Consider the following 23070-nt stretch of genomic DNA (forward strand, 5'->3'; position numbering starts at 1 on the left):
AAAGTTTTTTTAATTAATTAATTAATTTATTTATTTATTTTTCCAAAAATAAAGTTTTAGACCAAAATGTGTTTTTATTGTTTTAATAGCAAGCTTTATATTCTCTTGAATCTAGGCTATGACATTTAATCAGGTAATCCAGACTGGACCAGATGAAGAAGGAAGTGATGACAAAGCAGTTACTGCTATGGGAATCCTGAATACCATTGACACGCTACTTAGTGTAGTTGAAGATCATAAAGAGGTAAAGTGATCCAATGTTCTAAGGTTTTGATCCAGGTAATGATCCAGGTCTTAGGGAATTTAAAGCCATTCTTCAACAACTGTTCTAATGCTTTTTTTGGAAGGCTCTGGCTTATCTAATCCTTATTTTTAACATGTACCTTGATTTTGCTATCTTTTAACTAGTTCCCTTTTGTAGGAGACTGTTGGGATCTTATAAATATTTTAGGTTGTTTAATATTAGAAGGAAAAGGAAGGAAGTATTTGTATTACCATATCCTTACCTCAAGTCTCAGGATTTTGGCTCCTTAGATTATCTATCCAGATCCAGTAGTGTGGTGATTCCTAGGAAAACCTTCCTGGCTTTCCTTTTTTTGTTTTTAAATAGGGAGAGGGCAGAAGGAGAGAGAGAATCTTATGCAGATTCCACGCCTAGCACAGAGCCTGATGCAGGGTGCGATCTCTTAATTATGGTAAACTACACATAACAAAAAATTTACTGCCTTAACCATTTTCAAGTGTACGGTTCAGTAGTGTTGAGTATACATTGTTATGCTTCCATTACTATTGTATTTCTAGTTTTCTTTTATAGTTGTCTTTCATAAACAAAATTGTAATTGTTAATTTTTAAAAATGAAATATAAGACATTCAGAAAAGGATAAAGGATAAAGAACAGAAAACTATAACCAATACCCTTTAACTCCCACCTGAATTTATTGGATTTTAACATTTTATAGTATATCCTTTTGGCTTTATTTCCAGTAAGAAAACCAATTCAGATAGATGTAATTGAAGCCTTTGGGGTACCACTTCCTAATCCAATTTCTTTATTTCTTTCCGTTAGAAGTAACTAGTGTCCTGAATTTGGTGTTTATAATTCCAGTGCAGATTTTTATATTCATAAATCATGTTTTCAGATTATCTGCAAATTGCCTTTTGTTACAGGAGATTTTCAGTAAACTATATTCTGCAATATAATTGGAGATAGAAGCCATGAGGAATTCTCTAGCTGCCTATGGTTAATAAATTAGTTGTTGCTATATTTGAAGAGTTAAAAATGTTTTAAATATATGTAATTGAAATGGATGTCCTGGTTCTATATCCAGTTAGTAAATTTTACCTCCTCTCCCCTCCCCACATTAAACATTCTAATGGCTTCCAGGGACTTGGGGTCTATTGAGGATCATACTGGCAATTCAAGAGGAATTTGTATTTTTGGTCTTGGGTGTTATGGTTCACTATATCTTAACAGTTATATAAATAGAGGTGATTCGGAATTAGTGGGAGTGGTAAGAATAATGCCTTCTTTCAAATAATTTTTCTGTAAGCCACTGACAGTGACTTTTCAATTACACTTGAGTTGAATTGATTTATATTTAAATATTTAAACACAAAAAGGTTTGTAATCTATCTGGAAAATGATGTGGTTCCTTTATTTTCATAATTATATTCTCTGGATGCTATTTTTTCCTCTACTTTTCTTAGGTAAATTGTGCATGTGATTCCCTGTGTTTGTTTCATTGTAATGGTATCTCATTAAGTTGTAATGGTATTACATTAAGTTTCAATTCCACATTAACCCACAATTTGGGTTACTTTCAAACAAAGACTTAAAAAACAACAAAGACTTAAAATGATTTATGATGCTGACTTTATATTTCAATAAGCAGTGAGTTGGATTATGCATTATTCATTAATTCATTCACTAGTGTGCAGCAGTTACATACAGTTTTCTCTTCTCTTTTAGATAACCCAGCAACTTGAAGGAATCTGTTTACAGGTCATTGGAACTGTTTTACAACAACATGTCTTAGGTATATACCCCTGATTGTGCTTAAAATTTCCTACTTTTCTGTATCAGCAAACATTGTCCTAACAACTCCATACTGTCTCTTAGAATTCTATGAAGAGATCTTCTCTTTAGCACATAGTTTGACATGTCAACAAGTGTCTCCGCAAATGTGGCAGTTGCTACCTCTGGTATTTGAGGTTTTTCAACAAGATGGATTTGATTACTTTACAGGTAAGTAAAGTCAGCATATTAATACTGAGAATTTCTCCCTGTTTTGATTCATTTTTAGTATATCACTTGAACATATACTTTAGAACATTGTAAATGCTTCTTAGATATTTTCATTTGCAGTTAATACTCCAGGATAACATTGATTTCCATTATATGTTTTGATTTAGTTATGCTTCTAGATTTGTTTCCTTTAACACATTCTTACCCTCCTGTCCCTGTCAGTCTTTTTTGTACAATATAATAATACTCTTTGTATAATGTACATATATATACTGCTAGGGACCAAACAAATTCATATTTGCTTTCTTTTTCTAAGGAGATATTTCAGAAACAGCATTTACATTAGTAAAGGTTTTAACTTTTAGTAATTTTTTGTTTTAATTAGTTTAATTCATTTTTAATATTTTTATGCTTTTCTTTAATGCAGATATGATGCCTCTGCTTCATAATTACGTAACAGTTGATACAGATACACTTCTGTCTGATACCAAGTATCTTGAAATGATATATAGTATGTGTAAGAAGGTAGGTCATTTTTAGTTAATATAATGATATGTCATGAGGCTGGTGCTGTAAAAAGTAAGTTGTGATGAGTGAAGATACGTGATACATTATGGTGAACATATTATATGGGTTTGACAGAACAAGGGCTTTTTTTTTTTAGGATTTTATTTACTTTAGATAGCATAAACAGGGAAGGGGCAGAGGGAGAAGCAGACTCCCCACTGAGCAGGGAGCCCAACTCAGGGCTCGATCCCAGGACCCTGAGATCATGACTTGAGCTGAAGGTTAACCACTGAGCCACCCAGGCACCTCTGTGTGCCCTGACGTTAACTGGAGTTATGTTTTTAATTTTTCTTAGAGTGCCTGGAGCTTACCTTACCATAGTTCTTTACTAGGTTTTGAATCTAAAGAAGGAAGAATCTGGCAGCCTGGGTGGCTCAGCGGTTTAGCGCCACCTTCAGTCCGGGGTGTGATCCTGGAGACTCCCATGTCCGGCTCCCTGCATGGAGCTGGCTCCTCCCTCTGCCTGTGTCTCTGCTTTTCTCTCTCTCTGTGTCTCATGAGTGAATAAATAAAATCTTAAAAAAAAAAAAAAAAGATTGAACTTATTTGAGTGATATTGAAAGGATCAGGAACAAAGATTTTTATAAAGAAAATTCTTGGAGGATACAGTTTATGGAGGCTCTACAGAAATTATGTAGTAAATAGCAAGATTGTAAAAACCAGGAGTTTATTTAAAATGAAAGTCAAAAGTACTGTGCCATTTCTTGGAAAATCAGAAGTAAATGTATGCAGAATGTTACTTTTTTTTGAATAATGCTTTTCTTACACAAGAGATATGGGATATAATCATTGAATTCATTATTTATTGTCAATTATATAGTTTATGTTATTACTCTGGGAACAGTGATAATCTATACCATCTACTTTCCTTTTCCAGAAGTTACCCTTAACACTTAGAATTCTTTAGTCTAATTAGGTCAGTTCCATGTTTTTTATTTCTTGTTTAGGAATAGCATTTGCCATCAACAAGCTGCCTCTTTTAACTCCTCTCCCAATTCAATGAGACTTTCTTATTTTATGAGACTTGTGTAGAGAAAGGTCTTTCCTAGAAATCTCAGCCTTTTTTTTTTTTTTTTTTTTTTTTTTTTTGGTACTTCTTTACATACGAGCTAGATATCTTCCTAAGAAAAGTAGAGTGCTTTAGCTACCATGGTTGTATGAGAAGACAGTGGTTTTCAACATGTTGTAGTCCAGAATGGCCCTACAGCGGAGGTGATTTGATTATGTAGACCAAGATGTGTGATTGCTGAGATATAACCAACCAGTAACTCCAAATTCTGACAGTTGCTTTGGATTATAGTCTGTACAATGAATATTGTAATCATTTATATTAATTAGAATATCTTAAAAACTCAAGGGACTATAGGCAGGGTACAGATATTCTGTGATTTAAAGGTTTGGTTGTTTTTGTTTTTGCTAACCAAAACTTTTATTGAGAACAAAAATACCAGTAGACTGTCTACTGGAGGTTCTTGGGCCTCAGACCTTAGGAAGTAGGGCCCCTAAACCTGTGATCTGTTAGAAAAGGACTAGAACAAAGTTCCACAGCCAGGCCACTTTCTGTTTCTCAGATGCCATGCTGAGTTGCAGGTCCTTTGCCCAGGTTTCTAGGTTGAGGCCTGGCCTGTGGACTCACAGTCTTAAGGTTTGCAGGCCCCACAGCTTGGTCTTCAGAGGTGGCCCAACGGGGAAGTCTGTACTTGAGGGCAGAGCCACGGGACAGATGTGCTGGGTAGCACCAGCAGTTGAGGTCCATCTTGGAGAGCACCGTTTGGGGCAGGTCCACATGGCAGCGGGCTGCTAATGCTACCAGGTAGATGAGGACGTCACTAAGCTTCTCTTGAAGGGCTGCCCGTTCCCTGGGGGACTGGGCTTGGCCAGGCTCCTCATCAGGCTTCCACTGAAAGAGCTCCGCCACTTCTCCTGGGCCCACCGAGGCGGGGGTGGGGCCGGCCCCAGTCTTGTTCAGCAGCAAACTCAGCATGCAGGCGGCGGATGTCCTCGAGTGTGGGCAAGTGTGGGCTCCGGGCTGAAGCTGAAGTGGCTGGCAGCAGCAGTACTGTCTCCCCCCGTGTCCCCACGCGCGCCCCCATTCGCCCAAGACATGCCACCCATCATGCACCAGCCGGGATGCATAGGACCCTCACTACAGTTTTATATTTGTGTTGATCAGGTTCTTACAGGAGTTGCAGGAGAAGATGCAGAGTGTCATGCAGCAAAATTGTTAGAAGTCATCATTCTACAATGCAAAGGGCGTGGCATTGACCAGGTCAGTGGGGTTAACTATTAATGATTCCTATTTGAGGCTACGTAGAGAGAATCTTTACCTCCAGTTTACTTCTTTTGGGGCAGTTGCTGTGTATTTTGTGTTTTATTGTTTATTATGACACTAGATAACATTTCTTAAATGTTTGTTTAAAATTTAACCGATATATAATGATCCTATCTTTAATATGTATGAAAATATAACTGGCAAGTTTTATGGCTGTTTGTTATCATGCAAGGTAAGTATTTTTATAGTAGGCTCTGAGAGTATTGTGTGCTACATTTATCACATTGCAGTAAGGTGGATTTGGTTAAATTTCCGTGGTTTCTCCCCCCCCCCCCCCCCCCCCGTGGTCAGTTTCAATAGGATTTTTTTCTTAGCTTTATTGACATAAATAAAATAAAATGTCATATAAGCATAAGGTGTACAACAGATGAATTGATAAAGATGTATATGTGTTGTGAAGTGATTATTACAGTAAGATTAGCCAATAAGAATATTGTGAATCCAGTTGGCTATCCTGGTGAGGATCTAATAGCTTAGTGAATACTTGTCTTCTCTAACGTTAGGTTTTTCAGTGAGTGCCTAGGCCAACACTAAAAACTATTGGTCATCTAATAGAAAAAGAGATTAGTTGAGGCAATAGGTTACTATGGTCAGACTGCTATTACTTAAGGTTTTGGAATATTTTGCTGTCTTCTTTATAGTGCATTCCCTTATTTGTGGAAGCAGCTTTAGAGAGACTGACAAGAGAGGTGAAGACAAGTGAACTTCGGACAATGTGCCTGCAAGTTGCCATTGCAGCTTTGTACTATAATCCACACCTACTTCTCAACACCTTAGAAAATCTTCGCTTCCCTAATAATGTTGAACCAGTTACAAATCATTTTATTACACAATGGCTTAATGATGTTGATTGTTTCTTGGGGTAAGTGACATATTGGATCTTTTTTTATTTAACTTTGTGAGATACTCTACTTATTAAAAATATATATACTTTATTTTATTTTTTAGACTTCACGACAGAAAGATGTGTGTTCTGGGCCTTTGTGCTCTTATTGATATGGAACAAATACCACAAGTTTTAAATCAAGTTTCTGGACAGATTTTGCCAGCTTTTATCCTTTTATTTAATGGATTAAAAAGAGCGTATGCCTGCCATGCAGAACACGAGAATGACAGTGATGATGATGATGAAGCTGAAGATGATGATGAAACTGGTAAGGGATTTGTGGTGGAGGAAGCCACACTTATTACCTGGTTAGAAACATCAGTAGACTTACTTTTTTTAACCCTTCTGAAAAAATGAGGGATCATGGCCAAATGCTTTCATTATTTATTCATAAAAAGACTGCCTAATCGGGCAACCGAGGTGGCTCAGCAGTTTAGCACTGCCTTTCGCCCAGGGTGTGATCCTGGAGACCCAGGATCGAGTCCCACATCAGGCTTCCTGCATGGAGCCTGCTTCTCCCTCTGCCTGTGTCTCTGCCTCTTTCTCTCTGTGTCTCATGAATAAATAAAATCTTTTTAAAAAGAAAGAAAGGAAGACTACCTTATCTTCCTGCTGGAGTATAAGGTCTGCGAAGGCCAGAACTTTGGCTAGATCTCCTGACATGTAAAGCAATTCTAGGTATTTATGGTTTCTGCTGTTGGCAAACATCTATTATCTATTAGTGCTAAAACCAAGTATACCTGCACTATAAAATTTTGATTAGGTTGGGCAGCCCCTGTGGTGCAGCGGTTTAGCGCCGCCTGCAGCCCCAGGCATGATCCTGGAGACCCTGGATCCAGTCCCACATCGGGCTCTGTGCATGGTGCCTGCTTCTCCCTCTGCCTGTGTCTCTGCCTCTCTCTCTCTGTGTGTGTTTCTATGAATAAATAAATAAATACTCTTTAAAAAAAATAAATAAATTGGTTTTATTAAAAAAAAAATAAAATTTGATTAGGTGGCTAATACAAATGGACACTACAGACTACAAGAGTATAAATTGATAGAATGTTGGTTAAGAGAAATTATTATAATAGTTTCAGAATAAGATAGTTATTGCTGTTTTTGTCTTTTATCATTTACTGACCTAGCTGGCCTTTAAAAAAATAACAACTCAGGGATCCCTGGGTGGCACAGCGGTTTAGCGCCTGCCTTTGGCCCAGGGCGCGATCCTGGAGACCCAGGATCGAATCCCACGTCGGGCTCCCGGTGCATGGAGCCTGCTTCTCCCTCTGCCTGTGTCTCTGCCTCCCTCTCTCTCTATGTGACTATCATAAATAAATTAAAAAAAAATTTAAAAAAAACTCAGAAAGGTGTTCTAAGGACATAACATAAACTATATTATTTTACTGTTGGTGTTTGGTTCGGTATATACCATAAGGCCCAGAGCCCAAGTGCTGAATTTCATCTTATGTAATCCTTTTTCAAACCTCTGGTATTAAGAATTGTGGTTGAGTTTCTTGAATTTTTATGAGAATGTTTTATTCTGATTATTGCTAAATATTTATTTAAATATTTATTTATTTGTTTGTTTATTTGAGAGAGAGAGGGAGAGAGAGAAGGGCAGAGGGAGAGGCAGAGAGAATTTCAAGCAGCCTGGGTGCTGAGCACAGAGCCTGACGTGGCGTTTGATCTCATGACCCCAGAACAGGACTGGAGTCAGATGCTTAACCAGCTGTCCCAACCAGGTGCCCCATTGAATATTGTATTTAAACACCAATTCTTAGAATTTGAATTTATTCATTTGTGATTTGTAATTTACTAACTGTGATCATTGTCAGTTTGTTCAGTAACAGAATACCTCAGTGTTAACAAATGCACCTATTTATGACTTGGCAGAGGAACTGGGGAGTGATGAAGATGATATTGATGAAGATGGGCAAGAATATTTGGAGATTTTGGCTAAACAAGCAGGTGAGGATGGAGATGATGAAGATTGGGAAGAAGATGATGCTGAGGAGACTGCTCTAGAAGGCTACTCCACAATCATTGATGATGAAGATAACCCTGTTGATGAGTATCAGATATTTAAAGCTATATTTCAAAGTAAGTCAACTTGTTATATGTAATTCAGACAGCTCTATATGATCCATTTCCCTGAACCTATCTGTTCTTACTTGTGTCTGTCACTTAAGGGATTTTAGGTATATCAAACCCAAACTAGACTATGGTTTAAGGACTAGTAGCTAGTATCTGAAGTTACTGCGGTTGCCTTAGGGTTTCAGAGTATTTCCTCATTTTATTATTTTACTGTTATTTAGATGTGTATGTAATAGGAAGATACTATATTTCAAAATTTATGCAATGACAGTTCCTCTTTCCCACTTCTGATTTCTGCCCTTTCAGCTTTCTCTAGAAATACCCACTTTTATTATCTGTTACTTGTTTTTGTATCTTTTTTCCCTCTGGCCAAAACCGTAGTTAACTTTCTGAGAATTTGACCATTTTTATTTATTTATTTTATTATTTTTTATTTTTTTTATTTATGATAGTCACAGAGAGAGAGAGAGAGAGAGGAAGAGACACAGGCAGAGGGAGAAGCAGGCTCCATGCACTGGGAGCCCGACATGGGATTCGATCCCGGGTCTCCAGGATCGCGCCCTGGGCCAAAGGCAGGCGCCAAACCGCTGCGCCACCCAGGGATCCCGAATTTGACCATTTTTAATATCAGTTATCTTGGAATCCCTTTTCTTTTTTCCTGTAACACATTGTATGTGGCTATACCATCCATTGCTTGGACTTCACCAAATAAAACATCTGTGTTCTAGGGGTGCTTGTGTGGCTCAGTGGTTGGACGTCTGCCTTTGGCTAGGGCATGCTCCCGGGATCTGGGATTGAGTCCCACATTGGGCTCCTTGCATGGGGCCTGCTTCTCCTTCTGCCTGTGTCTCTACCCCTTTCTCTCTCATGAATAAATAAATAAAATCTATAAAAAAATCTGTGTTCTGTCCAGCTTAAGAAATTAAAATTGGCACTATATTTGAAATACCCTTTCCCCCACAGAGTGCTATCATTCCTGTATATTATAAGAACTTTGATGTTGAATGAGTTCTCTGATAACCAGGCATTAGTCTTCCAAACCCATGGCAAAGCAGTTATGATGCAAGGTTACAGAAATACAACAGATTGGTTTTTGAGCTACATGTCGGGCAGCAAGAATTGAATGAGGTGCCAAGAATTATAGACTTGTTTTTGTCCATGATTTTGTATTTTATAGACTTAAGTCGGGCAGCCCAGGTAGCTCAGTGGTTTAGCGCCATCTTCAGCCCAGGGTGTGATCCTGGAGACCCGGGATCGAGTCCCACGACAGGCTCCCTGAATGAGCCTGCTGCTCTCTCTGCTTGTGTCTGCCTCTCTGTGGTGTGTGTGTTTGTCTCTCATGAATAAATAAATAAAATCTTAAAAAAAGAATTATAGACTTAAATATATGTTAATCCCAAAAGGATGGTTTATAGTTGAGGACCAGTGCATAGTAAATGCAATAAAGTAGAAATAGAAAATCGTGTGATTAGTTGTCCGATTTCCCCCACCCCCAAAATATCTGGCATCTGATACATGAAGAAATTGGTTTTCATTCTTGGAATTACTATGTTAAAAACTTATTTTGTGGGAGTCTTTATAGAGCATTTTTTCTCCCTCTCAAACTCACTCAGTATACACCTACCCCTTTGAATAGCTACTTAATTGAAACAGGGAAATACGTGGTCAGACTTGGTACCCTTAACTGTCATTTTATCTAGTGCATGTTTTTGTAAAACATTGATATTTTATTTTTTTTTTAAGATTTTACTTATTCATGACACACAGAGAGAGGCAGAGACATGAAAGGGAGAAGCAGGCTCCCCATAGGGAGCCCGATGCAGGGCTTGATCCTGATCCCAGGACTCTGGGATCACGCCCTGAGCGGAAGGCAGATGCTCAACTGCTGAGCCACCCAGGCATCCCAAAACACTGAAATAATACCTGGTCTTGTCATGTACTGGGAAAATTTGTTCTGCATTTATCACAGATTGGATTTGACCATTAATTTAGGCTATAACATAAAAAGTGAGCATTTTAAAGTTTTCCTACTTTATTACTTAAGTATATAAGAACTGTTTTCAGCTCTGATTTTTAAGTATTTATTTGTTTGAGAGAGAGTGATGGAGAGATATCATGAGTGGGAGGAGGGGCAGAGGGAGAGGGAGAAGCAGATTCCCCACTGAGCAGGAAGCCAGATGCCTGAGGTGAAGGCAGACACTTAACCGAAAGAGCCATCTTGGCACCCCTCAGCTCTGATTTATTTGCTAGAGATATGAAGTATGAGAGTGATTAGAGTTTTTGTAGCATAAAACTAAGCGAGAATTTTTTCTCCCTATATCTTTCACAAATAAGTTAATCTAAATTATTATTGGGAAAATATAAAATAGATCAGAATTTAAGTACTAGAGGTGAAGTAGAAGGAACACAATAGAAAGGCCTCTTGTATTATTACTCTTTTTTCCCTTGTTTTCTTTTGATAGCTATACAAAATCGTAATCCTGTGTGGTATCAGGCTTTGACTCATGGTCTTAATGAAGAACAAAGAAAACAGTTACAGGATATAGCAACTCTGGCTGATCAAAGAAGAGCAGCTCATGGTATGTCAGTGGACCACAGCCTCTCTTGAATGCAATTTATGAGTTGATACAGCTTTAAAATTTTATATTAATGTTTTAAAATTATATAAAAGCTACAGTTACAGGTGATAGGAATTCAGAAGGAATGAAATGAAGAAATGAATTGTTTTTTGCCAAGTTGACTGATTTTAAGTGTAGTCCTAATAATTTTCTATAGGTCTTATTAGACTAATTTAATTTTCAAAGAAGTATCCTCCTTACAAAAAGCACAGCTCTCTAAGGTGTGGATTTGCCTGCACTAGATTTATTAGCTGTTACTCCCTTTGAAGACTGACTCCTGATTCAGTATTTGACTTAGGTGTATTTAAAGATTTTTTATTTTAACATCAGAAAGTGAAAGTTGGCCAAAAGTCTCCAGCATTCAACATGAGAGTTTATCTTCTCTCTGTAATGTACCTCTCTTCCTCTCTTACTCCTATACAAGAGAAGGAAGGAGGGGACAACTTTGGAACTTTGGCTAATACTAGTGGGTTAAGCTTTTGTAAATGTCTATCAATTCCTTCTCTTCTTCAAAGTAGTAAGATGATTAAATACCCTATTAAACTTTCACTTAAAAAAATAAACTTTCACTTACTTGTTTTTTTAGAATCCAAAATGATTGAGAAGCATGGAGGATACAAATTCAGTGCTCCGGTTGTGCCAAGTTCTTTCAATTTTGGAGGCCCGGCACCAGGGATGAATTGAGTTATCACTTTATTTCCTGCTGTGTGATTGTAGTGAAGAGCTTGTGTTCCTCCTAGTAGCGGTTCCAGAACTGGTTCATGTTATCTACTCTAAACTAATTGATCAATAGATGGACAGAAAAACCCAGGCAGTGGGACCTGATCATGCAACTTGGCACTGAAAAAGAAACCAGAGGGATTTCGGGGGGGAGGGCGGTAATTTGGGGGTGGTATTTTCTTTATTTTTTGAAGAAAGTAAGATTCTGACTGAAAGTTCAAGTGACACTGTGGAAATCTGAAACGAGGGGATGTCATGAAGGCAGCTTTTCTTTTTCTGAGGAAAAAATAGGCATGGGCTACAGGACTATTTAAAATGTCTCATTTACAGTATAAGCTCAAAGGTAGATGTAATTTTTACACCTATGAGTATTTGTCCGATTTCTGTCTCTTCTTCACCATTGGGTATCTATTCTTTATATGTAAATAAGATAAGGTAATCAATAGCCTTATTCAATCTTCATCATTTTCATTCATCAAAGATTGTTCCTATGTAGATTATTGGACATTTATTGTAGCACTACATAACTGATTAAAAAAAATCTGTAAATGAATTAGCACTTTCATATTGAAACAAGCCTGCTAGCCTATGTATAAAATAGCAAAATGTTTGCTGTTTATAAAAAGAAGGGATGTAATGGGGTGGGGGGCAGGGGTAATTTCAAGTTATTAATTTAAAAATGAACTAGCAATTTTGTACCTGGTGACTTTGTGGTGCACTCACCTCTGATAGTGACTTGAATTCGGTATGTTAAAAGGGGTTAGTGATATTTCATTGCTGCTAAAAAATGACAACTCCCTCTGTGTCCTGTTTTCTTAAAGCTCTCAGTGTACAAGTGGAGACTTGGATACAAGACCTTACTGTATCAAATAAGAAAGGTGATATTTGAAGCATGTAAATTGGATATAAAGTTCTACTCTTAAAGAGTTGATCAAAGAGTATGGCTAAACAACTATATATGCAATCTATTAAAAGAACTTAATTCGGCTATTATGTCTTGATTTGATTGCAGTTTTTTCCTAATTATAAAACTTTTTCTTCATTGGCCTGTTTTTATCCTGTACCTAGAAAGAGTGCAGAATGCACACTTTTAAAATTTAACACCTGCCCATATCCCCGTCTTCCTATCCCCTCTTGTTGATTGTGGTATCTGATCTTAAATAGCTAGGCTGAAGGCACACGGTTCCCTCCAAAAACCACTATTGATACCACTGCAAAAACAAGCCAGCAACAAAGACAATGTGGAGAGGTTGGCTTGCTTCCTTCTCTCCTAACTGCATGTTGAAAAATAAGCCTTTATTGATCTTAAACATCTGTCAGATGAGTCATACATTGGGTTATTTTTTTATATACATGTATACACACAATATTTCAAATTGAAAGCAACATCTCAATGGATTCAAAGCTATTAAATGCTGTTGTCTATAACAGACTAGGAAATTTATAACTGTAAAAATGAAACAAATGCACATATTGATATTTAAAATGCATAATGAAGAAAACCCATTGGTGTTGTGTTTTTCTTGTATGCCAATAATTAAGCCACTACTGTTGGCACTGTTTGGTTTTCTATTTTAACACTGAAGGAGTGAAAGTATTTCCTATATTTATGAATTTACTATGAAAATCTTGGCAAAAAAACAAAAAACAAAAAAAAATTGTCTGTCTAAAATGTGTGGGTGAAAACTGTTAATCAAGTGTGTTTCTACTTTTTTTCCCCCCAAGTTGGACACCATCTGTATACCCTAGGTTGCTTAAGGGGATTTCACTATTATATAAAATCAATAAAATTAAAACGGAGTAGTTGTATATATGCAACATTGTGTACAGAGGGGATATATTGAATAGTATTAAACATTTTTGTCTTCCTTTACCTTTTATCCCTTAATATCTAGTCTACTTTTTTAAATTTCAGACTTCAGTACTCTTTGAATTGATAATTCCAATTTTCACATTGTTATTGGAAAACCATATCTAATAAAGGTTTTAGTTATTCCCATGAACAGTATGAAAATTCTCATTTCCTGAGCTTTTATTCCAAGAAAATGTATTGGTATGTCTCTGAGAATAAGTTTTTTTGTCTCCTCTGTCATACAATCCAAACTAATCTCCATTTATAGATTTTAATTGAAAAAAAAAGATTTTAATTGAAATTAAAGACCTTAAAATTAAATTATATTTAATATTAAATAGTATTCATGTTAGTTTCTAAAGTTTCAAATATATATCATTTATTTACAGTATTTCCTTAAATTTAACATCAAATTATAGTTTTTATAGATTATGCACCTTGATATTTGTCAGTGCTTCTGGATAAGGTTGTAGGACTTTGGATAAGAGTGTTTACAGACTTGTAATTGGTTGTGTGTAGATATTATTTAACATAAAGTCTTTCCCACAGTTTCACTAACCTGTAACTTATTTTTTAATTTATAGAAGTTAATTCTGATTTTGTTTGGGTTTCAATTTTTGTTTTGTCTAATGGCTGACAGTGTAGAATCTTCACTTTTTGGTAAACTTAAGCCATCTATTTTTTTTTAATGTATTCATTTATCATTATTAAAGGAAGTTAATCTGTTTCTCTCCAGGTAATAAAATGATAATTACTAAGCTACATACCTTATCAAGATAGTGACTGCTGTGCTCACCCCTGGAAGAGACCAGAGTGTAGAGCAGGGGTGGCCAAACCACAGCCATGATTGTATGCTTCTTTTCGCCCTAGATGTAGGCCCTGAAGCAAGCATGAAGAAAAAGTCATTAGGAACTGTGTTAATATGACTAAACCATGTCTTTGGGAAGATCTAACACAATGCCTTAATCATAGTAGGCATTCCATAAGTGTTTGTAAAATGAATGACCTAAAATTACATTAAAACATCCATTACAAAAATGTCAGTTCTGTTTTATATAATTTAAATTTTGGTGAAGATTATCTGTGACTTTTTTTTTCTTTTTCTTTTTAGCATTCCTGAATTCTGTTTTACCCTTGATGAGATTGGCCACTCTTGCTATAGCACTTTGGTGAATGTGGTTCTTACAAAGGGAAACTAGATGGCCAGCTAGAAATCTAGGATTTTATTAATATGCAAGGAGAAAGTATCTTTTTTATAACGTTTTTTGTGAGGCAACACCCTCCCCTTCTAGGTTTTTAAAAGCATAAGTGATATGTCATATGTGTCTGGATTCTGCTTTCATGTATAGGTTGAAATTTGTCAGTTATACTCAATATTTGGATCCTATATTTAAATGCTTCCTGTCTGAGTCTTAAGATTTCTTTTAAAATCCTTTAATAAACTCAAACTAGAAATACAAGGAACTCCTCAACCTGAAAAAAGGCATGAACAAAAACCTAAAGCTAATTAATGGACATAGTGATGAGAAATTAAAATCTTACCCCTACAATCAAGAACCAGACAAGCAAGTTCCTTGTTGCCATTTTTATTCAGCATTGTACATAAGGCTGTAGCCAGGGCAATTAGGCAGGAAGAAGAAATAAAAGGCTTCCAGATTAGAAAGGAAGAGGGGAAACTATTTGCAGATGACATACATGATCTTGTATAAAGCTTATAGGAATCCCTACACAAAAAGACCTACTGACTTCATTATGGTTGCAAAACACAAGATTAATATTTAAAAAAATCAGTTGTATTTTTATACAACAGCAGTGAAATTAAATCCCACTTATATCCCCATAAAAAAATTTAGCAAAACTGAAAAACCCACTGTTGAAAACTGGAAACATTGAGACAAGACCTAAATAAATGGGAAGCTGTCCTACATTCGTGAATTAGAAGATAGTATCCTAAAGATGGCAGACCTCTCCAAATTGATCTATAGATTCTGTGTAATCCCTACAAAAAACAACTTTTTTTTTTTTTTTGAGGAAATGAGAAACAATTTGCATATGCAAGGGACTCAAACTAGCCGAAACAAGCTTGAAAGCAAACATGATTTTGTAATCATGACAGTGGTACTGTGTAAGGATAGACATTTTATGCTGACTAATGGAATAAAATTGAGAGTTCAGAAATCCATAAGTTTATGGTCAATTGATTTTTGACAACAATGCCAAGACCATTCAGTATTAGAATAATCTTTTCAACCAGTGGTTCTGAGACAGCTGGGTATCTATACTCAAACCACACAAAAAATTAACTCAAAGTGGTTCAAAGATTTGTTATTATTTTTTATTTTTTTGGTTCAAAGATTTAGATAGAAGATCTCAAACTCCAGGGCAGCAGCCTGGTTGGCTCAGCAGTTTAGTGCCACCTTCAGCCTAATCCAGGAAACCTGGGATGGAGTCCCACGTCAGGCTCCCCATGTGGAGCCTGCTTCTCTCTCTGCCTGTGTCTGCCTTTCTCTGTGTGTCTCTCATGAATTAAAAAAAATGAAAGTCTCAAACTCCAAAAAAAAAATTTTTTTAAGGATTTTATTCATGAGAGGCAGAGACCTAGGCAGAGGGAGAAGCAGGTTCCCTGCAATGAGCCCAATGTGGGACTTGATCCTGGACTTGAGAATCACACCCTGAGCCAAAGGCAAATGCTCAACCGCTGAGCCACCCAGGCGTCCCTATTGACATAAATCTTGGACTATAAATTAGGCAACAGTTTGTTGGATCTAACGCCAAAACACAAGCAACAAAAGATTAAACAGGTGATTTGAACTTCAAAATTTTAAATTGCTTCATTTTTCTTTTTTAAGAATTTTTTATTCAAGAGAGACACAGAGGAAGCAGAGACATAGGCAGAGGTAAAAGCAGGCTCCCCTCAGGAGCCTCAACCCCAGGATCACACCCTGAGCCAAAAAGCCTTAACCACCGAGCCATCCAGGTGTCCCTTTAAACTGCTTCAAAGGACACTACCAGCAAGTGAAAAGACAACCCAGAGATTATGAAAAAATATCTGCAAATCCTGAGTATATAGAGGACTCTTAGAACAAAGACACCAATTTAAAAAGGAATCGGGGTGCCTGGCTGGCTCAGTAGAGCAGGTGACAATTTTTGGGTCATGAGTTCAAGCCCCATCCATGTTGGGTGAACCTACTGGAAAAAAATTTCTCCAAAGATAGATGGCCAATATCAGGAAAAGGTGTTGAACATCACTAGTCAGTAGGGAAATCACAAGGAAATATTTCACACCTACTAACATGTCTTAAGATGAACATTACAAGTTTGGTGAGGATGTGGAGAAATTGAAACCCTCATAAACTGCTGATAAAATGAAAATGCTTGGGATCCCTGGGTGGCGCAGCGGTTTGGCGCCTGCCTTTGGCCCAGGGCGCGATCCTGGAGACCCGGGATCGAATCCCATATCGGGCTCCCGGTGCATGGAGCCTGCTTCTCCCTCTGCCTATGTCTCTGCCTCTCTCTTTCTCTCTCTCTCTGTGACTATCATAAAATAAAAAAAAAAGAAAAGAAAAGAAAATGCTTATAGAAAAGTTTGGCAGTTCCTAGAAGACTGAAAATAGTGTAATTCAGAAATTCTACTGCTAGATACACATAACCAAAAGAAATGAAACATCTGCACAAAAACATGCACAATTGTTCATAGTAGCATTATAGCCAAAAGGTAGAAGAAACAACCCAAATAACCATTAATTGGTGGGTGGATAAAATGTATAGCCATACAGTCCTTTGGATATTAGGCAATAAAAAGTAATAAAGTACTGTTAAATGTTACAATGTGGATGAGCCTTGTGGCACCTGGGTGGCTCAGTGGTTGAGCGTCTGCTTTTGCCCTTGGTCATGATCCTGGAGTCCTGGGATCAAGTCCTACATTGTGCTTCCCATGTGGAGCCTCCTTCTTCCTCTGCCTATGTCTTTGTCTCTCATGAACAAATAAAATCTTAAAAGTGAATGAGCCTTGAAATTGTGAAGTCAGACAAAACTTTCTATTCATACGTAATGTCTAGAATTAAGTTCAGAGACAAAGTGGTGGTGTTGGGTGGAGAAGGAATGAAGAATTACTGCTAATGGGTGGTACAGGATTTCTTCTGGGGATGATGTTTTAGGTTAGATACTGGTGATGGTTTGTACAGCCATTTGAATATTCTAAAAGCTACTAAAGTAAACACAAAAATGGTGAATTTTATATGAATCTCAATTTTCAGTTTTGTTAAGTCTCAAATTTGGTTAAAGTTCTCTAAAGATAACATGAAATGTTTCTAAACTTAAAAGTTTTATTCATAAAAAAAGTTTTATTCATGATTATTTAGTTGTAAGTAGTCTAGAGATTGGGAGTAAATAGTTTGAGATTGTATCTCCCCATATTTCGTTTTGCTACTAGTTCATTTGTTTATTGTTAAGTAACTCTAGGCCCAACATGGGTTTTGAACACAGTACCCCAAGATCAAGACTCACATACTCCACGGAGCCGGCCAGATGCCCTGTTCATATTTTATATCCATCACCCTATCAAACAGCCCTATTAGCTGTAGTTGGTGCCAAAGTTTTGGGGGATGGTCCTTAAAATTCTTGTTTTCCTGTAAATGTGGCTCCTCTGTTGTATCTTTTAATAGAACACATAGTATTAGGAATTTAAGACAGCCAAACTTTTTTTTTTTTCCTCAGAATTACAGCACTGGGTGTTTCTCTATAGAATAGTACCAATCTGAGCAGCCCGGGTGGCTCACCAGTTTAGCGCCACCTTCAGCCCAGGGCCTGATCCTGGAGACCCAGAATCGAGTCCCAAGTTGGGCTCCGTATGGAGCCTGCTTCTCCAACTCTTTTGGCTCAGGTCGTGATCTCAAACTCTTGAGACTGAGCCTCCTGTCAGGCTCCACACTCATTGGGGAATTGTCTTGGAATTCTCTCCCTCTCCATGTACCCCTCCCTCAGGCTTGTGTATGCACGCTCATTCACTCACAAAAATAAATCTTTAGGGGAAGCCCGGGTGGCTCAGCGGTTTAGTGCCACCTTCAGCCCAGGGCCTGATCCTGGAGACCAGGGATCGAGTACCACGTCAGGCTCCTTGCATGGAGCCTGCCTCTCTCTCTCTCTCTGCCTCTGTCTCTCACGAATAAATAAAGTCTTTAACAACAAAAAAATATAATAAATCTTACAAAAAATTGCCATTTTGTCTCAAGATTGTTTACCAGGGGTGCCAGGTGGCTCAGTCAGTTGAGCATCTGACTCTTGGTTGTGACTCAGGTCATGATTTTAGGCCCTAATATCAAGCCCTGAATCAGGTTCAAACCAGGTTCTGCATGGAATTCTGCTTATTCCTCCCCCACCCCTCCCCCTGCTTGTGTGTGCACTCACTCTCTAAAATCAAATCTTAAAAAAGAAATTTAAAAAGGTTATTTTCCCAGAAAAATAAAATCATGTTAAAATCTGTGGTTCCATTCTTGGACTACTCACTACTTACTCTGCTGAAATGCTGCAGATTTACTATGCATATTAACGAAACTGGTTTCCCTTCTATAATGCTCTAAAGTGTAATTAGAAACCAAAATGATAGCTAGAATGTTGTCAAGGTAGCCAGTGTCAAGAGACACTTGGAATCTTAAGGGGCTTTATTTTTTTTATAATAAATTTATTTTGTATTGGTGTTCAATTTACCAACATACAGAATAACACCCAGTGCTCATCCCGTCAAGTGCCCCCTTCAGTGCCCGTCACCCATTCACCCCCACCCACCCCCTCCTCCCTTTCCACCACCCCTAGTTCGTTTCCCAGAGTTAGGAGTCTTTATGTTGTCTCCCTTTCCGATATTTCCCACACATTTCTCCCTTCTTTTAAGGGGCTTTAGAAGATTTATAATATTTTATACATGGAGAGTATATTTTCCTCTTAGTTTGCAACTAAAACATAAATTAACCACAACAGGTAAACTTTGAAGCTATTTGAGTGATTTTATTCAAATGGAGTTAACAAATTGGTCGAAGGATAGAGTTAGTAAAAAAAGAAAGAGAAACTGCATTCATATTGGCATTATTATAAGTTTAGTTTTTGAAGTACAGGAACTCCTACAATTAGCCATGAACAATATTACCAGTTGTAGGATACCTAGGCTGTCATCAGCATATATACCAAGAACTGATACTGGGATTTTTAAATAGCCTAGTCATATACTGCCTAAAGTATGTTCTAGTTGAACCTTGATTAGTGTGGAAGCTGAATGAAGTTAACCTAAAGAGTTTATTACAAACAAGGACTTAACTCTGGGTCCCTGAGCTCTATGGAACTTCAAGCTTTTTCTTTTTTAAAATATTTATTAGGGATCCCTGAGTGGCTCAGCAATTTAGTGCCTGCCTTCGGCCCAGGGTGTATTCCTGGAATCTGGAATAGAGTCCTGCGTCCCTGCAGCGTACTTATCCCTCTGCTTGTGTCTCTGCCTCTCTCTCTCTCTCTCTCTCATGAATAAATAAAATCTTTAAAAATAATAATAAAATGTTTATTAGAGTGTAAACATGAGAGGAGAGAGCAGAGGGAGAATTTTTTTTTAAAGATTTTATTTATTTATTCATGATAGAAACAGAGAGATAGAGAGGCAGAGACACAGGCAGAGGGAGAATCAGGCTCCATGCAGGGAGCTCGACATGGGACTCGATCCCGGGTCTCCAGGATCACACCTCAGGCTGCAGGCAGCGCTACGCCGCTGCGCCACTGGGGCCGCCTGGGAGAGAGAATCTTGAGCAGACTCCCTGCTGAACAGAGCCCAAGGTGGGACTGGATCTCAGGGCCCTGAGATCATGACCAAAACTGAAACCAAGATTGGAAGCTTAACCAACTAAACCACCTAGGTGCTCTAGAACTTCAAACCTGTAGTACATCTCTCATAGTTTTCATCTGAATCTCAAAGGAATTATCAAGGTGCTTAAGAACCACTGCTGTATACCATTAAAGTGAGAATTAAGAGACAGGCTAACATTTAACTTAATGGAGAACAAGCTACTAGTTTGGTTTTAAATTGTTTAGTTTGGTTGAGTGTCTGCCTTCAGCTCAGGGCATGATCCCGGGTCCGGAGATTGGGTCCCACATTGGGCTCCCCGTAGGAAACCTGGTTCTCCCTTTGCCTGTGTCTCTGCCTCTCTCTGTGTGTGTGTCTCTTGTAAATAAGTAAACTCTAAAAAAAAAAAATAATAATTAATTCTTTAGTGTTAAAAAATATTTACAAATTCATGATGAAAACATTCAAATTACTGAACTAAGTGACCTAAAACATCTTCTCCCAGAAACAATTTTGTGTCCTTTTCCTTAGCACATAGTGGTCGTGTCATTGTACGAATATGCCAAAATTATCCATTCTCTACAAAGTGTTGAGTTACTGAAAGAATGTTAAAAAACATATGATGGGGGATCCCTGGGTGGCGCAGCGGTTTGGCGCCTGCCTTTGGCCCAGGGCGTGATCCTGGAGACCCAGGATCGAATCCCACATCCAGCTCCCGGTGCAGGGAGTCTGCTTCTCCCTCTGCCTGTGTCTCTGCACCCCCTCCCCGCTCTCTGTGACTATCATTAATAAATAAAAATTAAAAAAAAAAAAACATATGATGGGAGCAGTTTTTAAAGCATTTGTTTAGAAATCTTAGCCTACTTAGAAAATTGAGGAAATGGGCCAGCTTTATTTAAGAGCCTGGACTAGCACTGATTGAAAGGATTTTCAACAAGCCATTTGTTTGACAAAATGTACTAAGATATGAGACAGGGAGTGATTTGGGGAAAATCTGAAGATTATGAATGGCCCTGAAGAACTATGTACACTTGAACTCCGTTCTACAGTCTGGTAAATACTGTTAACACGAAGTTTCGCTACCCGTGACAAAATCAGAATTAAGGTTTCTCTCTGAATCATTAGACTTATAGCACCCTATCCACTACCACTCAGTTTTTACAACCATTCAGAAGATTCTAGGAATACAAAGATATCTTGTAATTGCATCCTATAACTACAAAGGGATTTTAAAATTGATATTTTGTACTCAATCCTTAATGAATAGACTAAAGACCTGGGACTCATTATAACTGGCTGAGGTACGTAAAAGTATTTCTTTTTTTTTTAAGATTTTATCTATTTATTCATGAGAGACAGAGAGAGACAGACATAGGTAGAGGGAGAAGCAGGCTCCATGCAGGAAGCTTGATGTGGGACTCAATCCCAGGTCTCCAGGATCATGCTCTGGGCCAAAGGCAGGCACCAAACCGCTGATCCACCCAGGGCACCCCCACGTAAAACTACTTTGATTAATGACATTTGTTTATAAAATGCAAAAGAACATCTGGAAGGTACTGAAAATATAAAACACCTTGTTTTTCATCTGAGCAATACTCTGTGACAAAGAGAATGTATCCATTGGGTACATATCTGTTTTGTAAGCCAATTCCTCAAGCTTCAAGTCACCTAATCCAGCTTTGTGTCACATTTTTTTTCATCTTTATAAGGGCCTAAGAAATAGTAACTATTTCATCTCAAACTAGACTCAGTAGGCTGGCTATCTTGAACATCCTTTTGCTTTCATCTTCCGGCAATCCCATAATCACCTGAAATGCAAAAGTCACCAAGTCAAACGTCCAGCTCTCCAGTTACCGTAAGCAGGTCACCAACGTGCTGAAGCGACCAGCCACCTCATCCTAACTCCCTGATTCTACACCTGGAATACCCGACCGAACAAATCCTGTCTCCACACTATCTCACCTTTCCTCAGCCTTGTTGTCAAAGCAAATGAACACTTAACAAAAAAAACTCGTTATTTCCAGTAGTTTGGAAAAAGTCTGAGAGCTACGAGAAACTATTACCTGAACTTCACCACTGAATCGTAGCCATTCTTAATAGTTCTGGGGAGCCCAAGTCAATCCTCTTCCTGCCCTCCTAACCTTCAATTCGCAACACAAAGAAAAGGGAAAGTAAAAACGAAGGTAGCGACACCCTTACAGCCGACTTCAAACTTAGAGCCTAAGCAACATGAAAGCGCAGAGGTATCCGCAGCGTCTCCCAGCCAAGTCGAAGACGACCACCCAGTCGCCACGCTCCGTCGGGAGTTTCGGCAGGAGCCGGGAGCCCACTCCCCCCAGCAAATGATGCCCCGGCGACTTGAAAAGCGCGAGCAGGCTTGGCAGCCAGGGACCAGCATACAGCAGCTCTTGGGAGGGCAGAGCCCTCTCCCCAAATCAAAGGCCTCAGCCGGAACCGAGAGCCCCCAGGGAGCCGTCAGGCGTCTTTTTTCTGTCCTAGCGCCCCCTACCACCTTCCTTCCAACGGGGCGACACTCATCAATCGCTAGGCAAAGCTCAACCAGTCTCCCGACCGCGCTCCGGGAAGCCCACCGGGAGAGCCAAGGCCACCTCCTAGCCCCTGTGGGGAAAATGGCGCCTGTCACCCCTTCTCCCTCCCGGCTAGTCACAAGGACCAACCTCCCTCCCTCGCTACAAAATGGCGTCTCCCGCTGGGGCCCCAGAATCGGCATAAATCACTTGTCAGCGAGGCGGTAACAGCCTAGGACGAGCGGTCCTGCCAACCAGTCAGACACAGACGCTTTGATTCCGCACCTTGCACAAGCCATTCAGGCGCTGGATGCAAGGCCGGACGAGGCCAACGTCACGAAAAGGGGGCGTGAACGAGGCGGTCCCCTTTCGCGTCGCCTAAATTTGAGCCAATGGCAAGCAAGGAGCGTCTCGTGAGTGGCGTAAGG

The 23070-nt window shown here is 38.6% G+C and overlaps 1 protein-coding gene, 1 long non-coding RNA gene and 1 pseudogene across 2 annotated transcripts in view; 1 reads left to right on the top strand and 2 right to left on the bottom strand.

Moving 5' to 3' along the window:
- IPO7 (importin 7) overlaps nt 1-13448 on the top strand; it is a 55912-nt gene extending 42464 nt beyond the window's left edge. The window contains exons 16-25 of the mRNA XM_025459443.3: nt 116-244; nt 1971-2037; nt 2121-2246; nt 2674-2771; nt 4987-5082; nt 5787-6007; nt 6094-6299; nt 7907-8113; nt 10570-10686; nt 11312-13448. Of these exons, the coding sequence (XP_025315228.1) occupies nt 116-244; nt 1971-2037; nt 2121-2246; nt 2674-2771; nt 4987-5082; nt 5787-6007; nt 6094-6299; nt 7907-8113; nt 10570-10686; nt 11312-11409 (1365 nt within the window). The 3' untranslated portion in view covers nt 11410-13448. The remainder of the gene's footprint in view (nt 1-115; nt 245-1970; nt 2038-2120; nt 2247-2673; nt 2772-4986; nt 5083-5786; nt 6008-6093; nt 6300-7906; nt 8114-10569; nt 10687-11311) is intronic.
- The window catches only part of LOC112667609 (uncharacterized), a 34036-nt gene extending 19849 nt beyond the window's left edge, over nt 1-14187 (bottom strand). Inside the window, exon 1 of the long non-coding RNA XR_003141185.3 lies at nt 14065-14187. This is a non-coding gene — a long non-coding RNA (uncharacterized LOC112667609). The remainder of the gene's footprint in view (nt 1-14064) is intronic.
- LOC112667608 (dCTP pyrophosphatase 1-like) lies at nt 2671-4987 on the bottom strand (annotated as a pseudogene).
- Nucleotides 14188-23070: the final 8883 nt, after the last annotated feature.

Source organism: Canis lupus, chromosome 21, assembly GCF_003254725.2.
Source record: "Canis lupus dingo isolate Sandy chromosome 21, ASM325472v2, whole genome shotgun sequence".
Classification (NCBI taxonomy): Eukaryota; Metazoa; Chordata; class Mammalia; order Carnivora; family Canidae; genus Canis; species Canis lupus.